Genomic DNA, 13,169 nt, shown 5'->3' with positions numbered 1-13,169 from the left:
TCATGAAGCGACTTAGTGAGGCAATGTGGAGAAGCTCAAGCAGTGGCAGCCTGCCTAACATATTGCCTATGGATAAAGAGAATAATTTCCACACTGCTGTTTTAACCTTCAGGATAGCAAATATTCTTAGTGCTTCATCTCAAATAAAGTCCTCTGCTCAGCAAAATAAAATTTTTCTGTTCTTTGACTTGTGTGTCAATGAAACCATTTTGTATATCTTTTTAAGGTGATAAAAGATGTTTGCAGCAACTGCACTGGAGCGATAGATTCAGATGGACCATCATCTAGTTCTCCGATACACAAGACAGAACTGGAAAAGGTAAAGTTAAAGAATTACTAATGCAAAGATAGATGATGATGTTATATTATGGAGGTGTCAATAGTGACTCTAAAGTTCAGGTTGCATTTACCCTTAAAGCAAGACTCTAATTAATGATTGAATTCAATCTCTACATTTGGCACAGTAACTGTGTAGCTGTTTCAGTAAAATACTTGGTAACTTTTGCAGAGGAACCATTTTAAGATGCCGCATTTTTAGAAATTTTGCCCCTTCTTCCTCACATTTCTTTGGGTTCCTCAGATAAGTTGCACAGTTCCCAAAGACTCCAAATTGCTCTCACATTCTGATAACATCTCTGGCACAGGCCATTTTTTAAATGAAATACACACACAATTATTCCTCATATTCAGGCAACCCAAAATTGGCCAACTTCATATCCATCAGCAGCTTTTTGTTTTAGATGCTTACCAGCAGGCATGGTAAGTAGCACGGGACATGGTGGGTGAGCTCTGGTGTAGAGATGGACCTGTGGGGGCAAAGGGAAACAAGCAGGGATGTGGAGCCTGGGGAGGAATGGGTGGTGGGGTTATGATGAGCTGGACTGGGGTTTTGGAGGCCTGGCAGAGGAAGTCCATTCTGTATTGAGGCTTGAGCACCCCTGCATACCGAGGTAGCAGTGTTTAGAGCCTGTGAAGTGCTCATGTCTTGGCACAGAGACACTTGGCTCCCTGACTCACTAAGGGTATATCTACACTGCAGTTAGACCCCCGTGGCTGGCCCATGCCAGCTGATTCGAGCTTACAGGCTGTTTAATTGTGGTGAGACAATGAGGCTTAGGCTGTAGCCTGAACTCTGAGATCTCTCCCACCTCCCAAGGTCCCAGAACCTAGGCTCTAGCCCAAGCCAGAACATTTACACCGTAATTGAACAGCCGCTTAGCCCAAGCCCCGCAAACCCAAGTCAGCTGGCATGGGCCAGCCGTGGGTTTTTAATTGTGGTGTAGACATACCCTGAGGCAGCAGACTAACAATGAACAGGATGTCTGTAAAGTGAGGCATGAACGCACCAAGTGCTCACCATGGCAGCGCTGCTTTAGGCCCCTAGCCTGCGTGACATCTGCGCAGTCAGACCCCATTGCAAGATGGCAGTCCTATTTCTTATGGGCCAACTCGTGGTCCCATTAAAGATTAATGTTTAAAAGTCCCATTGACTAGGATTTGACCTCAAGAGTCTGGAGGTCAAAGTCCATACTTAGGGTAGCCTAGATTTACATTTTTGTATTGCCATTGGCATCAATGGAATTCCTCTCCATTTACACCAGTATAACTAAGATCAGGATTTGGCTTATGGTAATTAAGGTATATTTTTATATAATTTCCCTTGCCTGTTATACAATATATATATATTATATTTCTAGATTCTAAAATGTTGCTGTCTATTAATATGCTAAACAGCAAGATCAGGTAAGAAGTGCTCATAGATGAAAGAAATCTTCAAAATGATATTTTTAATGAATGCTTTAGATATACATTTACAATTGACAGCCTTACACAAACAACGCATTTGTATAGGTAGCATTTCAGACCTTTCAATGTATGCAAGAAAAGAGTCTGTTCAATTAAGTTTTTAGCACTCTGTACCGGCTGGGAAGGAAACACACGATGGTGCGGTATAAAGTTTTCCTTGCCACAAATTTGGGATGCCGATGTTACTCATAAGTGGTGAAGCCATGAATGAGTTATGTAAAACGTGTTAAACAGATGCCAATAAAAAGTTTTATGGCACGCCACAACATATGAGTTTTCTTTATGCCACACATTTTAGGTAATAGCTATTTTATAAACTTTAGATTTTTAATTTTTTTATTAGTAATATACACATAATTGCTAGTCTCTAATTTCACAGACTTTTTTATAGTCTCAGACTCTAAGGGAACCATTGTGATAATCTAATCTGACCTCTTGCACATTGCAGGCCACAGAACCGCACCCCCATACTGCTGTAATAGAGCCATAACCTCTGGCTGAGTTACTGAAATCATAATTTCAAGACTTCCAGTTGCAGAGAATCCACCATTTACTCTAGTTCATACCAGCAAGGGACCTTTACTTACACACATCGAAAGTACTGAAATTCTACCTATAGAAATGTGTTGTGTTTGGTAGGTTGTCAGTTGTAAATGTATACCTAAAGCATTCATTAAAGATATAGTTTTGAAGATTTATTGTATGTAAAATGAGCACTTGTTGGTTAGCACATTAATAGAGAACAACATTTTAGAATCTAGAAATGCAATAAAAATATATTATGGGTAACATGGTTCATTGTTAGATTTGGGTTACATGATTCGTCTGTTACTCTTCAAAGGATAAAAGAATGGGATATATTTGGCAATACAGTTCTAGTGTGTGCTTAGTTTTGTTTTGTTTTAATGCTTGTGTGGTGACATAAGAAATCTATGTAATGTAAATGAACTCTTGACTATCTCATATTTGTCTTCAGGATGGATGCTTGGCATGTATTTAATTTAATAATAAGCATAACTTTAATTTGACTGATGACACATCATTTGGCCAGTGTGACCACATGAGAAATGACTTAATTTATTTTGTCCATGCAGAAATTGTCCTCCGAGAGGCCAAGCTCAGATGGGGAGGGTGCTATAGAAAATGGAATCGCTGCTGTGTGTAATGGAAAAGAACAAGGTGAATCCCACATGCAGAGTGTGTTTTACGTATTCAGTATAAAGAATATAATATTTTTTTTTCTTTTATGACTTAGGGGAATAGGCAATAATGCTTTGTAAATAATGTAATTAGTCTTATATCTACCCTGAAAGTTGAACTGTGCCAAGCTTGAATTACATAAACCTTTACATTGGTGGATATTAGAATATCTCCATTCTAGTTAACAGAGTTATCCACATGTAACATTGATGTAAGTGACAGCAGGATCAAGGTCCATATGTAAGTTTTGAAATGACTTTTTCCTGTGTTTATAAAGTATGCTGTCTTCAATGGGGGAGTTGAGCCAATCACTAAGTGCATGTAAGGTTTTCCCCTATAATTTTAAACAGGAAGGGTATCATAGAATTTTATAAGGGAAGACAAGAATCATGTATGCTAAATGACTTTAAAATGTTGTACTCCACTTTGGAGTCAGAAAGTTTGTTCCCAGTCCTTAGATTCCAAGCTGAGGGACATTCCAAATTCAATTTCCAGAGTAAGATCTGCAAAATCAATCCCCAGATTATCTTTTTGTTTCCCCTTGAAGAAAAGACTCCTGTAAATAGGTGATACCAACCTAGTTAGCTTGACATATACCAATACTCAGTCTTGTTCAGAAGAGCACATCTGCTTTAATCAGTACTTTCCTGTAGCTGTGAAAAAGCTGATGTAAACTCTATTGAAAAACAGTTGCATCAGCACTGGCTTTTGGGCAAGCACTGTGTCTCCCCTTCCTGACACAAGTGGGTGTTTCTTTCCTTTGGGTGTTTTAGTTTGTAATCTTTGCCCTCCTTTTCCAATGGAGATTTTAAATGAATCTCCCAAATGTATAGATCTCCACACCCCGGTCAACAGAATGGAGCACAGTAGCTCACTATGACGTCTATATCCAAAATGTATGGCTACATTTACATACTACAGAAACTTTCATAAAACTACAGACGGCATAAAAAATTGTGTTGCTGTAGACACTCAAGTTGGTTTCATGTGTCTGTGGTACGGAAGTCCAGAATATGTGCATAGTCCACAGTTTTCACAAGTGACTAGTGATTTGAGTGCCCAACTTGAGGCACCTTATAGGGGCTTGATTTTCAAAAGAGTGCTGAATGCACACCCTCTGAAAATCAGGCCCATTTGAAGTGTCCGAAGCTGGGCAATCAAAAGCACTAGTCACTTGAAACTCTTCAACTCTGTCACAGTAGAGTCAGACTTTTGTAGTAGTGAAGAGACTAATACAAAATAATGACATTTAATGCATTAACACATGGCTGTCATCACTAAATCATTTTAAGGGGTTCTGAATGAGTTGCAGGGTTCTTTTCTAAATCAGCTGTAACAGTGAGAGCGAAAGCTCAGTTAGCCATGTGAAGGGATGCTGGCTTCACTGTGCACTGATCTCCCTTCTGCTCCCACAGAGCTGCTGCCCCCCTCTGTCCACCAGCATCTTGTTCTGCTGTGGTGAAGGAGGTGAGAAGAAATGGCTTACTTGCCAGTCTGTCTTGAGATCAGGGGATGTATCCCTTTCACATACTGCAGGAGAAAGGTTTCAGAGTAGCAGCCGTGTTAGTCTGTATCCGCAAAAATAACAGGAGTACTTGTGGCACCTTAGAGACTAACAAATTTATTAGAGCATAAGCTTTCGTGGGCTGCAACCCACTTCTTCGGATGCATATAGAGTGAAATATATTGAGGAGATATATATACACACATACAGAGAGCATGAACAGGTGGGAGTTGTCTTACCAACTCTGAGAGGCCAATTAAGTAAGAGAAAAAATCTGACATCAGGAATCATAACACTCAAAAACCAGTGGGAGAACACTTTAACCTGTCTGGCCATTCTTTGACAGACCTGCGGGTGGCTATCTTAAAACAGAAAAACTTCAAAAACAGACTCCAACGAGAGACTGCTGAGCTGGAATTGATATGCAAACTAGACACAATCAACTCAGGGCTAAATAGGGATTGGGAATGGCTGAGCCATTACAAACATTGAATCTATCTCCCCTTGTAAGTATTCTCACACTTGCTTCTTATCAAACTGTCTGTACTGGGCTATCTTGATTATCACTTCAAGTTTTTTTTCTCTTACTTAATTGGCCTCTCAGAGTTGGTAAGACAACTCCCACCTGTTCATGCTCTCTGTATGTGTGTATATATATCTCCTCAAAATATTTCACTCTATATGCATCCGAAGAAGTGGGTTGCAGCCCACGAAAGCTTATGCTCTAATAAATTTGTTAGTCTCTAAGGTGCCACAAGTACTCCTGTTATTTTTGCAGGAGAAAGAGGTTGGGAGAAAGGTCATTTCCTCGGCCTTTCTTCTCCATGGCGGAATAAAATGCCAGGGGGAGTGAAGGTAGAGGAAGCAAGAACATTAGAATTCACGTGGGCTCCTTTCACTGCATTTTCCCGGAGCTGGGAATTCTTCCCTTGCACTTTCCACTTTAATGAGCTTGATTTGACTTTCTTGGAATTATGGGGGGTGTGGGCATTTATTCCTCAAACCCAGACATAAGCATTCTTCTTCCCTCCCTCCCCTACTCCACAGCTGCAGATGTTCTTAAGCTGCTGCTGTGTGAGATAGCAGCCTGTCTTCAGTCAAGTGCTGCCTCCTGCTGTCTCCCTATGCTCATGATGATATGAGCAGATGGGATGCTCTCCTTCCCTAGAACTTTGGGAATTTGTTGCATGTAGGGACAGCACAATATTAGGTTACATCAGCCCTGCAGATCCATGGGCAGGATTTAGCTTTTTGTTCCCACACACAAATCATCATTCTACTGAAGGTTTTCAGATAATCCACTTTCACCTATGAAAACAGGACTCCCCCACTGCATATATGTTGGTAGCAGAGTCTCACTGAAAGAGACAGTCTTGATGACAGATGGAATTTCTAATGATTTCCCGTGTTAACAAATAACAAAGGCTAAAAAAAAGACAACAAATTGTGGTTTGAGAATTTGTGAATTATTTCTCTTTTGTGTACATTCTTTCCCGTGACTTGCCAATTCACATAATTTGTACCAGTTATTTTTTTAAGTCAACATTTCACATTTCAGTTCTTATCTTTCAAATGAACCTTGTATTTGTTTTTGGGGGGGCTCAGTTCAGACCCACAGAGTTGTTTTTGGTGCTTGCGTACTTGCTTGCGTGCTTGTGTGTGTGGAGGGGGGGAAAGATGGTTCTAACAAACTGAAACTCAGCTCAGTTCTGTCAAAACCACTAAGTTAAATTTCATTTCTTGTCTGTCAACTAAGGTTGAGCTCAAAATGGGCCCATGTTTGCAATAATAGTTAATCGGGGCTGAGTTTTATATTGTTGATAAAACTCAAGCCAGATAATTGTGGTTCTGGTTTCACAAAGAAAGTTTTGTGCAGCTCTGGTTTTTTTTTATTGGTTGTGATTGTCTACTATATTTTTTAAAAATATATACTGTAGGCTCTTCAGTCATTTAGCCACTTTTGAAAGTTGTGTCCCCAGCACTGATCCTGTTCACTTCAATGGAAGCAAGTTAAGTTCAGCACCAAATTGTATGTTCAGACCAATCATAATCATGCATTATTTTAAGTTCCCATATGTAATGATTAGATCGAGTAAACTATTTTTTCTGCACTGTCCTTTCCATAAAAATGAACAGCAGCTCCGAGTCATTGGGAGTGTTAAGTGATCTTGATTATTCCATTATAAAGGAAAGTTATCTTATAATACATGCCTTTCCCAAAGACCCATTCTGATCTGTATAGTTACCTTGACCTAGTTCCAATAGCAGGGATATTTTTGCCAGGCATATACTTACTAAAAGAATGGTCTGATTCATTGCCAGGGCATTATGTTGGAAATGCTTTTAAGGAACAATGACAGGAGATCATCCAACATCCTTTATTGTTCCAGTGCAGTCAGGTTGAATGTACAGCATGGAATTACCCTAACAACACTTCTGAATTAGAAGATGGTTAAAGTGGAGAGGAGCAATTAGACTGATGAATTTTAATGATAAACTTGCTTTAGTCTTACCTTTCTGTGTGCCATGTTTTTGATATTGTGCTGGGCATGTGATATGGGCATCAGCATTAATGGCGCCTGCAATTGTGCGTCTCTTGTCAGAAGGCAACTGTTTTGTCCAAATGCTCATGTTAAGAATTAAGTCAGTTTTGTGCTTGTATATTTGCAGTGCAGTTGTTTTCCTTTCTATTTTGATCCATGTGCTTTAATATAATTGGTTTCATTCAAACATACTAAGATGTCCATGTTTGTTTTCTTGATAGTTAAGAGGAAGAAGAGTTCCAAGTCAGAGACCAAGGGCACAGTGACTAAAGTAACAGGGAAAAAAATAACAAAGATCATCAGTTTAGGAAAGAAAAAGCCATCAACAGATGAACAGACCTCATCAGCTGAAGAAGATGTTCCAACATGTGGTAAGTGATTTGACTCTCTTAGATTCTCAAGCTTACACTGCAACTAAAGCACTATAGACTCCTAGCCTAGCCATTCATATACAATTGCTCCTACTGCAGTGGTTTTCAAACTAGTTGGTATTATGTAAAACTTCACAAGATAACTAATTTCTTGTAGGCCATTTCCCCCCTCGATCCTGATTCCTCTTCCCTGTAGGAACCATAGTACTTGCCAACATCAGGATAGTATTTAAATATTTAAGGATACCAGGTGAAAATGTGATAGGTGGAGTTGCTTGCTTAACTCTTTTCCATCCCAAAATTTTGTATCCATGCTATTTATTCTCTCTCGCTTTCTCTCTCTCTCCCTGTAGGTATGTGTATATTTAGTGCTGACCTTTCGCTCAGTCCCAACAGCTCCTTTCCTTTCCAGGACACTTCACAATTAGGTTTTGTTTTCCTGTTTTAGTAACAACTCCATATGCGAACACAGCTCAATTTAAATCAAAGAAACACCTAAAAAAAGAAAGCCATGAAGCAGCTATACAGGGTTCAAAGGTGCCCAAAGGGATTATTTTCCCCTTTAGATGATCAGAAAAGTCTCTGGAAACCCTAAAAGAGGTCATTCATGGGGCAGCAAATGGCAGAAAGCATTATTGTTTAAAGCCTGACAGATAGAAGCAACTCCATGGACTGTGTCATAGACACAAGTGGTCCACAGACCACAGCTTGAGAATCACACGTATAAGCAACTTTTTTTATTAAAAATATGTTTGTGTGTATGTGTGTGTGATATATAAGAGAGTACAGATGTGTTTATCAACCAAAAAGAGCAGCTGGAAAAAGCACAACTGTCCTTCTGCAACATCTGGCTTCCATAGAAGCTAAAAACTTTCTGGGCTTTGCAGTTAATTGACTACTCTCTATTATGTGAGATATTTCTTTTCCCAGAATATGTTCCTCTAGACTATAGTTATATAATGTAATCCGTAGTATTTCTATAGTGTCCATTATCTCCTATCTGGGCACTAAATATAGTTGTTAGTATTGTTGGTAATGGGCTCTACTCGGCATGCTTTCTAGGTTTTATTTGGAAATACGTATTACTAGTGCTTCTGTTTTGGTCATTGTCGGAAGCCTTTGCAGAAGAAGGAGTTTTGCATCATTTTCCGAATTTGGCTCGTTCCTGTTGGCTGCTCCATAGGTTGAGGCTTTTTTCACTGAGCATGCCTTACTTCCAAATCAAAGAAGGGAAGGAAAAAGACAAATGAAGTTGTGGTGAGGTGACATAGTGTGAGAAAAGGAAATCCTCCTGCACTCTGGCAATCACAAGGAAGGTTCTTCAAAGTTGGATTGCTTTTCTTTGTAAATCTGGCCAATAGACAGAGTCCAAATCTGTCTCTCCTTCTCCCCCTGGCCCGCCCCCCATGTAAGACCATTCACAGGACTTGGATATATGTTGATTTTTGAAAGTTAAATAGGGCTATTTGGAAGGAAAAAAAAGGGGGGGCCCTCTTTTAATTCAGGGAAAGTACGTTGGACTGGGAGAGCTTCTGTGAGGGGCACAATGAGAGAAAAAAGAGAGATTTTGCTTAAATAATAGGAACCCCTCATCGTTCCTAAATAGGTCAGCCGCCATGTATATGAGAAGGCTTTTCCATCCCTGCAGTTGTATCATTTTGCACCAACTATACAATTCTTCCAATCTTCAAGAGGGGGAAGGTTGGGGTGGACAGTACTGAGAATCCTAAGTAACCAAGATCAGGAGGCTCTTTCCTTCTCCAGATTTCCACTTTTTTTATTTGGGGGGAAGGGGGGAGGTTGGTGGCATCTTCCAGGAGTTGCACAGTTCAGATACGCTGATATATCCTGCTGGATCAAGCCCTGAAGTTGTAACTGTGATGTTGGAATGGAAACCCAGAAAAATTAAGCTATATAACACATAATTTTAATGAAAACCAAAAAGATAGCTATCCGGAATGATTAAGAGCTTTCCTCCTTGTGACTGAAAATGAAAATCGGCAATGAGGTAAAAGATGAGTCATTTCATATAAATTCTGCCCTGAAGAAGATGTCATTCAATCCTTTCCTCTTTTAATACACTCTTTGGAAGTGGAAATATACTGTCTATAATTCATGCACCATATGTGATTGGGAGCCAAGTTCAAAGGTCCTTTTCTCTTCCAATATAAACTAGTGGTTTAACTAAACCTAATATGAAGGTGTTCTTGGGGTTTTTTTGTTTTGTTTAGTTTTTAAGTTACTTATTTTAATTTCAGTGAAATCCCAGTGGAGATTTTTTGATTCTGCTTTAAAATTTCCATGCAGTGAACTCAAAGAACGGCAGAAGTGGATGTTTTACACACAATTAAATACGATGAGCAACAAGTAAAACTGATCACTCTGGTTTAGCTATTCTAGCTAAGTAGAATGAATTGCCAAATGAATCCAGTTTAATGGGTCTTTATGGAATTGTTTTCAGACAATATTGACACAAGCTCACTCTCTGATCATCTCACAGTAGCACAGGGTTTTCTCCTAGTGCCCTGCAGCCCCACAATGTGTCATTTTCCAACCCCCTTTACACATAGTTCCCTGAAACTCCACCACTATATTTAACTTACCGTCTGTATACATACAACTTTTCACTGGGTTTGTAACCAGTTAATGGCATGGTTGGTTCTACACATCTTGCACACAAGAAACATAATTAATAACACATGGTAACTATGGCCCTGTAATGGTGTTTTGCCCTCGTCAGCAGCTTAGGTTGCATACGGTTGTTTTCCTGCAGCCAGGTCATAACATTCATATTTTGCTGTGCAGCTGGGACCTCGTAATCATGCCTGTGTAACCACTTTTGCTGATCTTGCTTCCTTCCAACTCTCTAAGCAGTGGGATGTCTTTTGAGTGCTTAGTCCCATGTGCTGCTGGTGCTGTTTTATGTGCATGTCCATTAGTCCCCTTGTTCCTTGTTGAGTCATCATGGGTTAGCTGTCACTATTTTCCCAGTAAGCACTATGAAAACACAATTAGCAGTGATAGATCTGGATGTATCCATAGAACTGTAGAATACAGTTCAGTTGTGAAAAAGCTGTGTGGGCACAAATCAGCTGTGCATGTAACTCTCACACGAGCAGGTTATGTTTCTAGTGTAGTCTAGGATATACTGAAACCTTTTAAATAGTGTTTTTAAACATCCTCCTACTTTGGGGTTCACAGTGGGAACACCTCTTGACTCCCACACCCGCACTCCCACCTCCATTTTTACTAAAATCTCGGGGAAACCCTGTGGCAGAGGAGCTCTGGAATATTCAGCCATAACTGCCACTAACTCAGCACAGTCATTTGCATATGTTCGGAATATGACCAGAATGAAATCTTTATAAGCCATGCTTTCTGAGTTACTGGTGCAGTGAGAGTTTCAATAAAAAAAATTTAAAAGGCCATTTATTTGTCTTCCTAAAATCATCTGGATTTTCAATCTGCACATACAGGAATAAATTTTATACGAACTAGCATTACATTGAAAAAGCAGTTTCTTTTTTAAAATAAGTGAAGGATAAAATATCTCGTATTTTGTTTTATTGCAGGATATCTGAATGTGCTCTCAAATAACCGGTGGCGTGAACGCTGGTGCAGAGTGAAAGATAATAAGCTCATTTTCCATAAGGACAGAACAGATCTGAAGACCCACATTGTTTCTATTCCTCTGCGTGGCTGTGAAGTCATTCCAGGCTTGGATTCCAAGCATCCCTTGACATTCCGTCTGCTTCGAAATGGGCAGGAGGTCGCAGTGTTAGAGGTGCGATGTTTATTGATGTGCATACTTTGCAGAGATGCACATGGGCTAATTAGGTGACCGCTCGTTCATGCAACCTGCCTTTCAAAATGCTTTCCACGGTTAAATAATACAGTTACAGAGCTGGGTAACAAACATTACAGAAAGAAACAAATTAAGAGTTACAGGCAAAAGAGACTTATCTGGATGAGAATTGATGTAAGGGGAAAACCCTAATATTGTTGATTTTTAACTCACAACAGTCTTCCCTGTTAAGATGTTTTCTGCTGTCTCTCTCTCCACTCTGACCTTTTCTCTTCCCTTTATAAGTGCTTATGCACCTCCCTTGTTAGAGTCTTCTATCAAGGAGGTAACTCAGAATGCAGATGACTGAGCGCTAATTAAGTAACATTGCTGTGGCTCACTACACTGAAGATTAGAGCTCTGGATCTATATTTCTCCTGGGCATATTAATCAACTTTAAGATTTGTTATTCTGAAGTCATCGTCAGGGGTGTATCTGTACTAGAGAAATTTGGTTCCTAGCCACAAGTTGGGCCTCCTACCATGCACACCACACATGTAAACAATGAAACACTCCCAGTTGTACACAGGCCATTATACCATCATTTACATTAGACTTGTTTCGAGCAAGGCTAAGCACTGTGTACTCTTCCAGCATTGGATGGAAAAAGCTAGCATAATAGCTCCCGCATTGCAAATAGCCTTAATGCTGCTCTCCCATAGTAGTGTCCTCTCTAGTCTGCATTCTGCTGCACATGGGTCAGATTTGCCAGAAGAAAGTTACCTGTCTCAATAGTACTGCCTGCACTATAAAGCTTATAGAGGTGCATTTATTTTATGAGCATCAACTTCTTCCAAACCACCGTCCCGCAGTGAGCGAAGCATCCTTCCATGGAAATATGCATGTCTCAGGCAGATGGGCAGGTGTTGCTGACCTCTGGGACAACCAGGTGTCCGAGCACCTTGCTGAGGAAGGAGTTATTTGTCTGGCAGGCAATGGTAGCAAAAGATTGAGATCCTTAATAATACCAACCAGGCAAGAAGAAAAACCTGTCCATTTTTCTAAGGAGCCGAACAGAGTACTTGGTACCCATCCTTCCCTGGAGTCTAATGTGATGCTGGAGAGTACAGAAGCTCCCTGTCTTGCAGCTGAGTAGCAGGATGATGAGGTGGAAGAGCAAGATGCAGACCACAGGGCTAAGGAACTGGACCAGGGGTTACCCAAGAACTTGCTAGGGTCTCTGGGAGGTTAAAAAGATGGAAGACAAAATCGCGATGTTGAGAACAAAATTAGTTGAGGATTCAAAGGACATGAAGAGAAGAAATTCTTTAATGGCCTATACATCAATGCTAGGAGGCTGGGTAACAACCAAGAGGAATTGGAATTGTTCATTTATGAGCATAAATTTGATCAAGTTGGTATTACTGAAACCTGGTGGGAAGATTCTCATGACTGGGATGTTAAATCAAGGGTTATAACCTGTTAAGGAAGATTCAATGGGGCAATAGGGGAGGGGAAGGGGCACTCTAGGCCAAAAATGGCATTATCTGTTTCCAAGTCACTGATAATTCCAAAAAAAATTATCTTGAATGCTTAATGATCAGTGTCCTAACAGCTAAAACACAAGATGGGGTATTAGTTGGTGTCTGCCACAGACCACCAAATCACACTAGAGAACAGGATGACTGCCTCCTTATGCACCTATCATAACATAAGGAAAAAAACCTATGTAATCATTGGGGGCTTTAATTTGAGTGATGTATGCTGGAGGTCTTATGCTGCCTGTATTAAAACATCCTTGAAACTACTAAATACTATAGATGACAATTTTCTAACTTAAAAAGTGTTGCATCCAACCTGGGGAATTCTATATCACACCTCATCTTGACAGATAAAGAGGAACTAAAAATTTGTGGCAACGTAAGTAAAAGTGATCAACACTTGATCACATTTGTAATGTG

At 39.9% G+C, this 13,169-nt stretch overlaps 1 protein-coding gene across 2 annotated transcripts in view; it reads left to right on the top strand.

Annotated features, from left to right (window-relative positions):
* The window catches only part of AFAP1 (actin filament associated protein 1), a 174,783-nt gene that overhangs the window by 132,313 nt on the left and 29,301 nt on the right, over positions 1–13,169 (top strand). For both annotated transcript variants that reach the window (XM_026648063.2, XM_026648062.2), the window contains 4 exons: positions 227–319; positions 2,901–2,985; positions 7,275–7,424; positions 10,997–11,208. In XM_026648063.2, coding sequence (XP_026503848.1) covers positions 227–319; positions 2,901–2,985; positions 7,275–7,424; positions 10,997–11,208 — 540 coding nt within the window. The remainder of the gene's footprint in view (positions 1–226; positions 320–2,900; positions 2,986–7,274; positions 7,425–10,996; positions 11,209–13,169) is intronic.

The sequence above is a fragment of the Terrapene carolina genome, unplaced genomic scaffold, assembly GCF_002925995.2.
Source record: "Terrapene carolina triunguis isolate 2854851 unplaced genomic scaffold, T_m_triunguis-2.0 Scaffold66, whole genome shotgun sequence".
Classification (NCBI taxonomy): domain Eukaryota; kingdom Metazoa; phylum Chordata; order Testudines; family Emydidae; genus Terrapene; species Terrapene triunguis.
The sequence above is the reverse complement of the archived record's forward strand: the minus strand, read 5'-3'. Positions and strand labels throughout refer to the sequence as shown.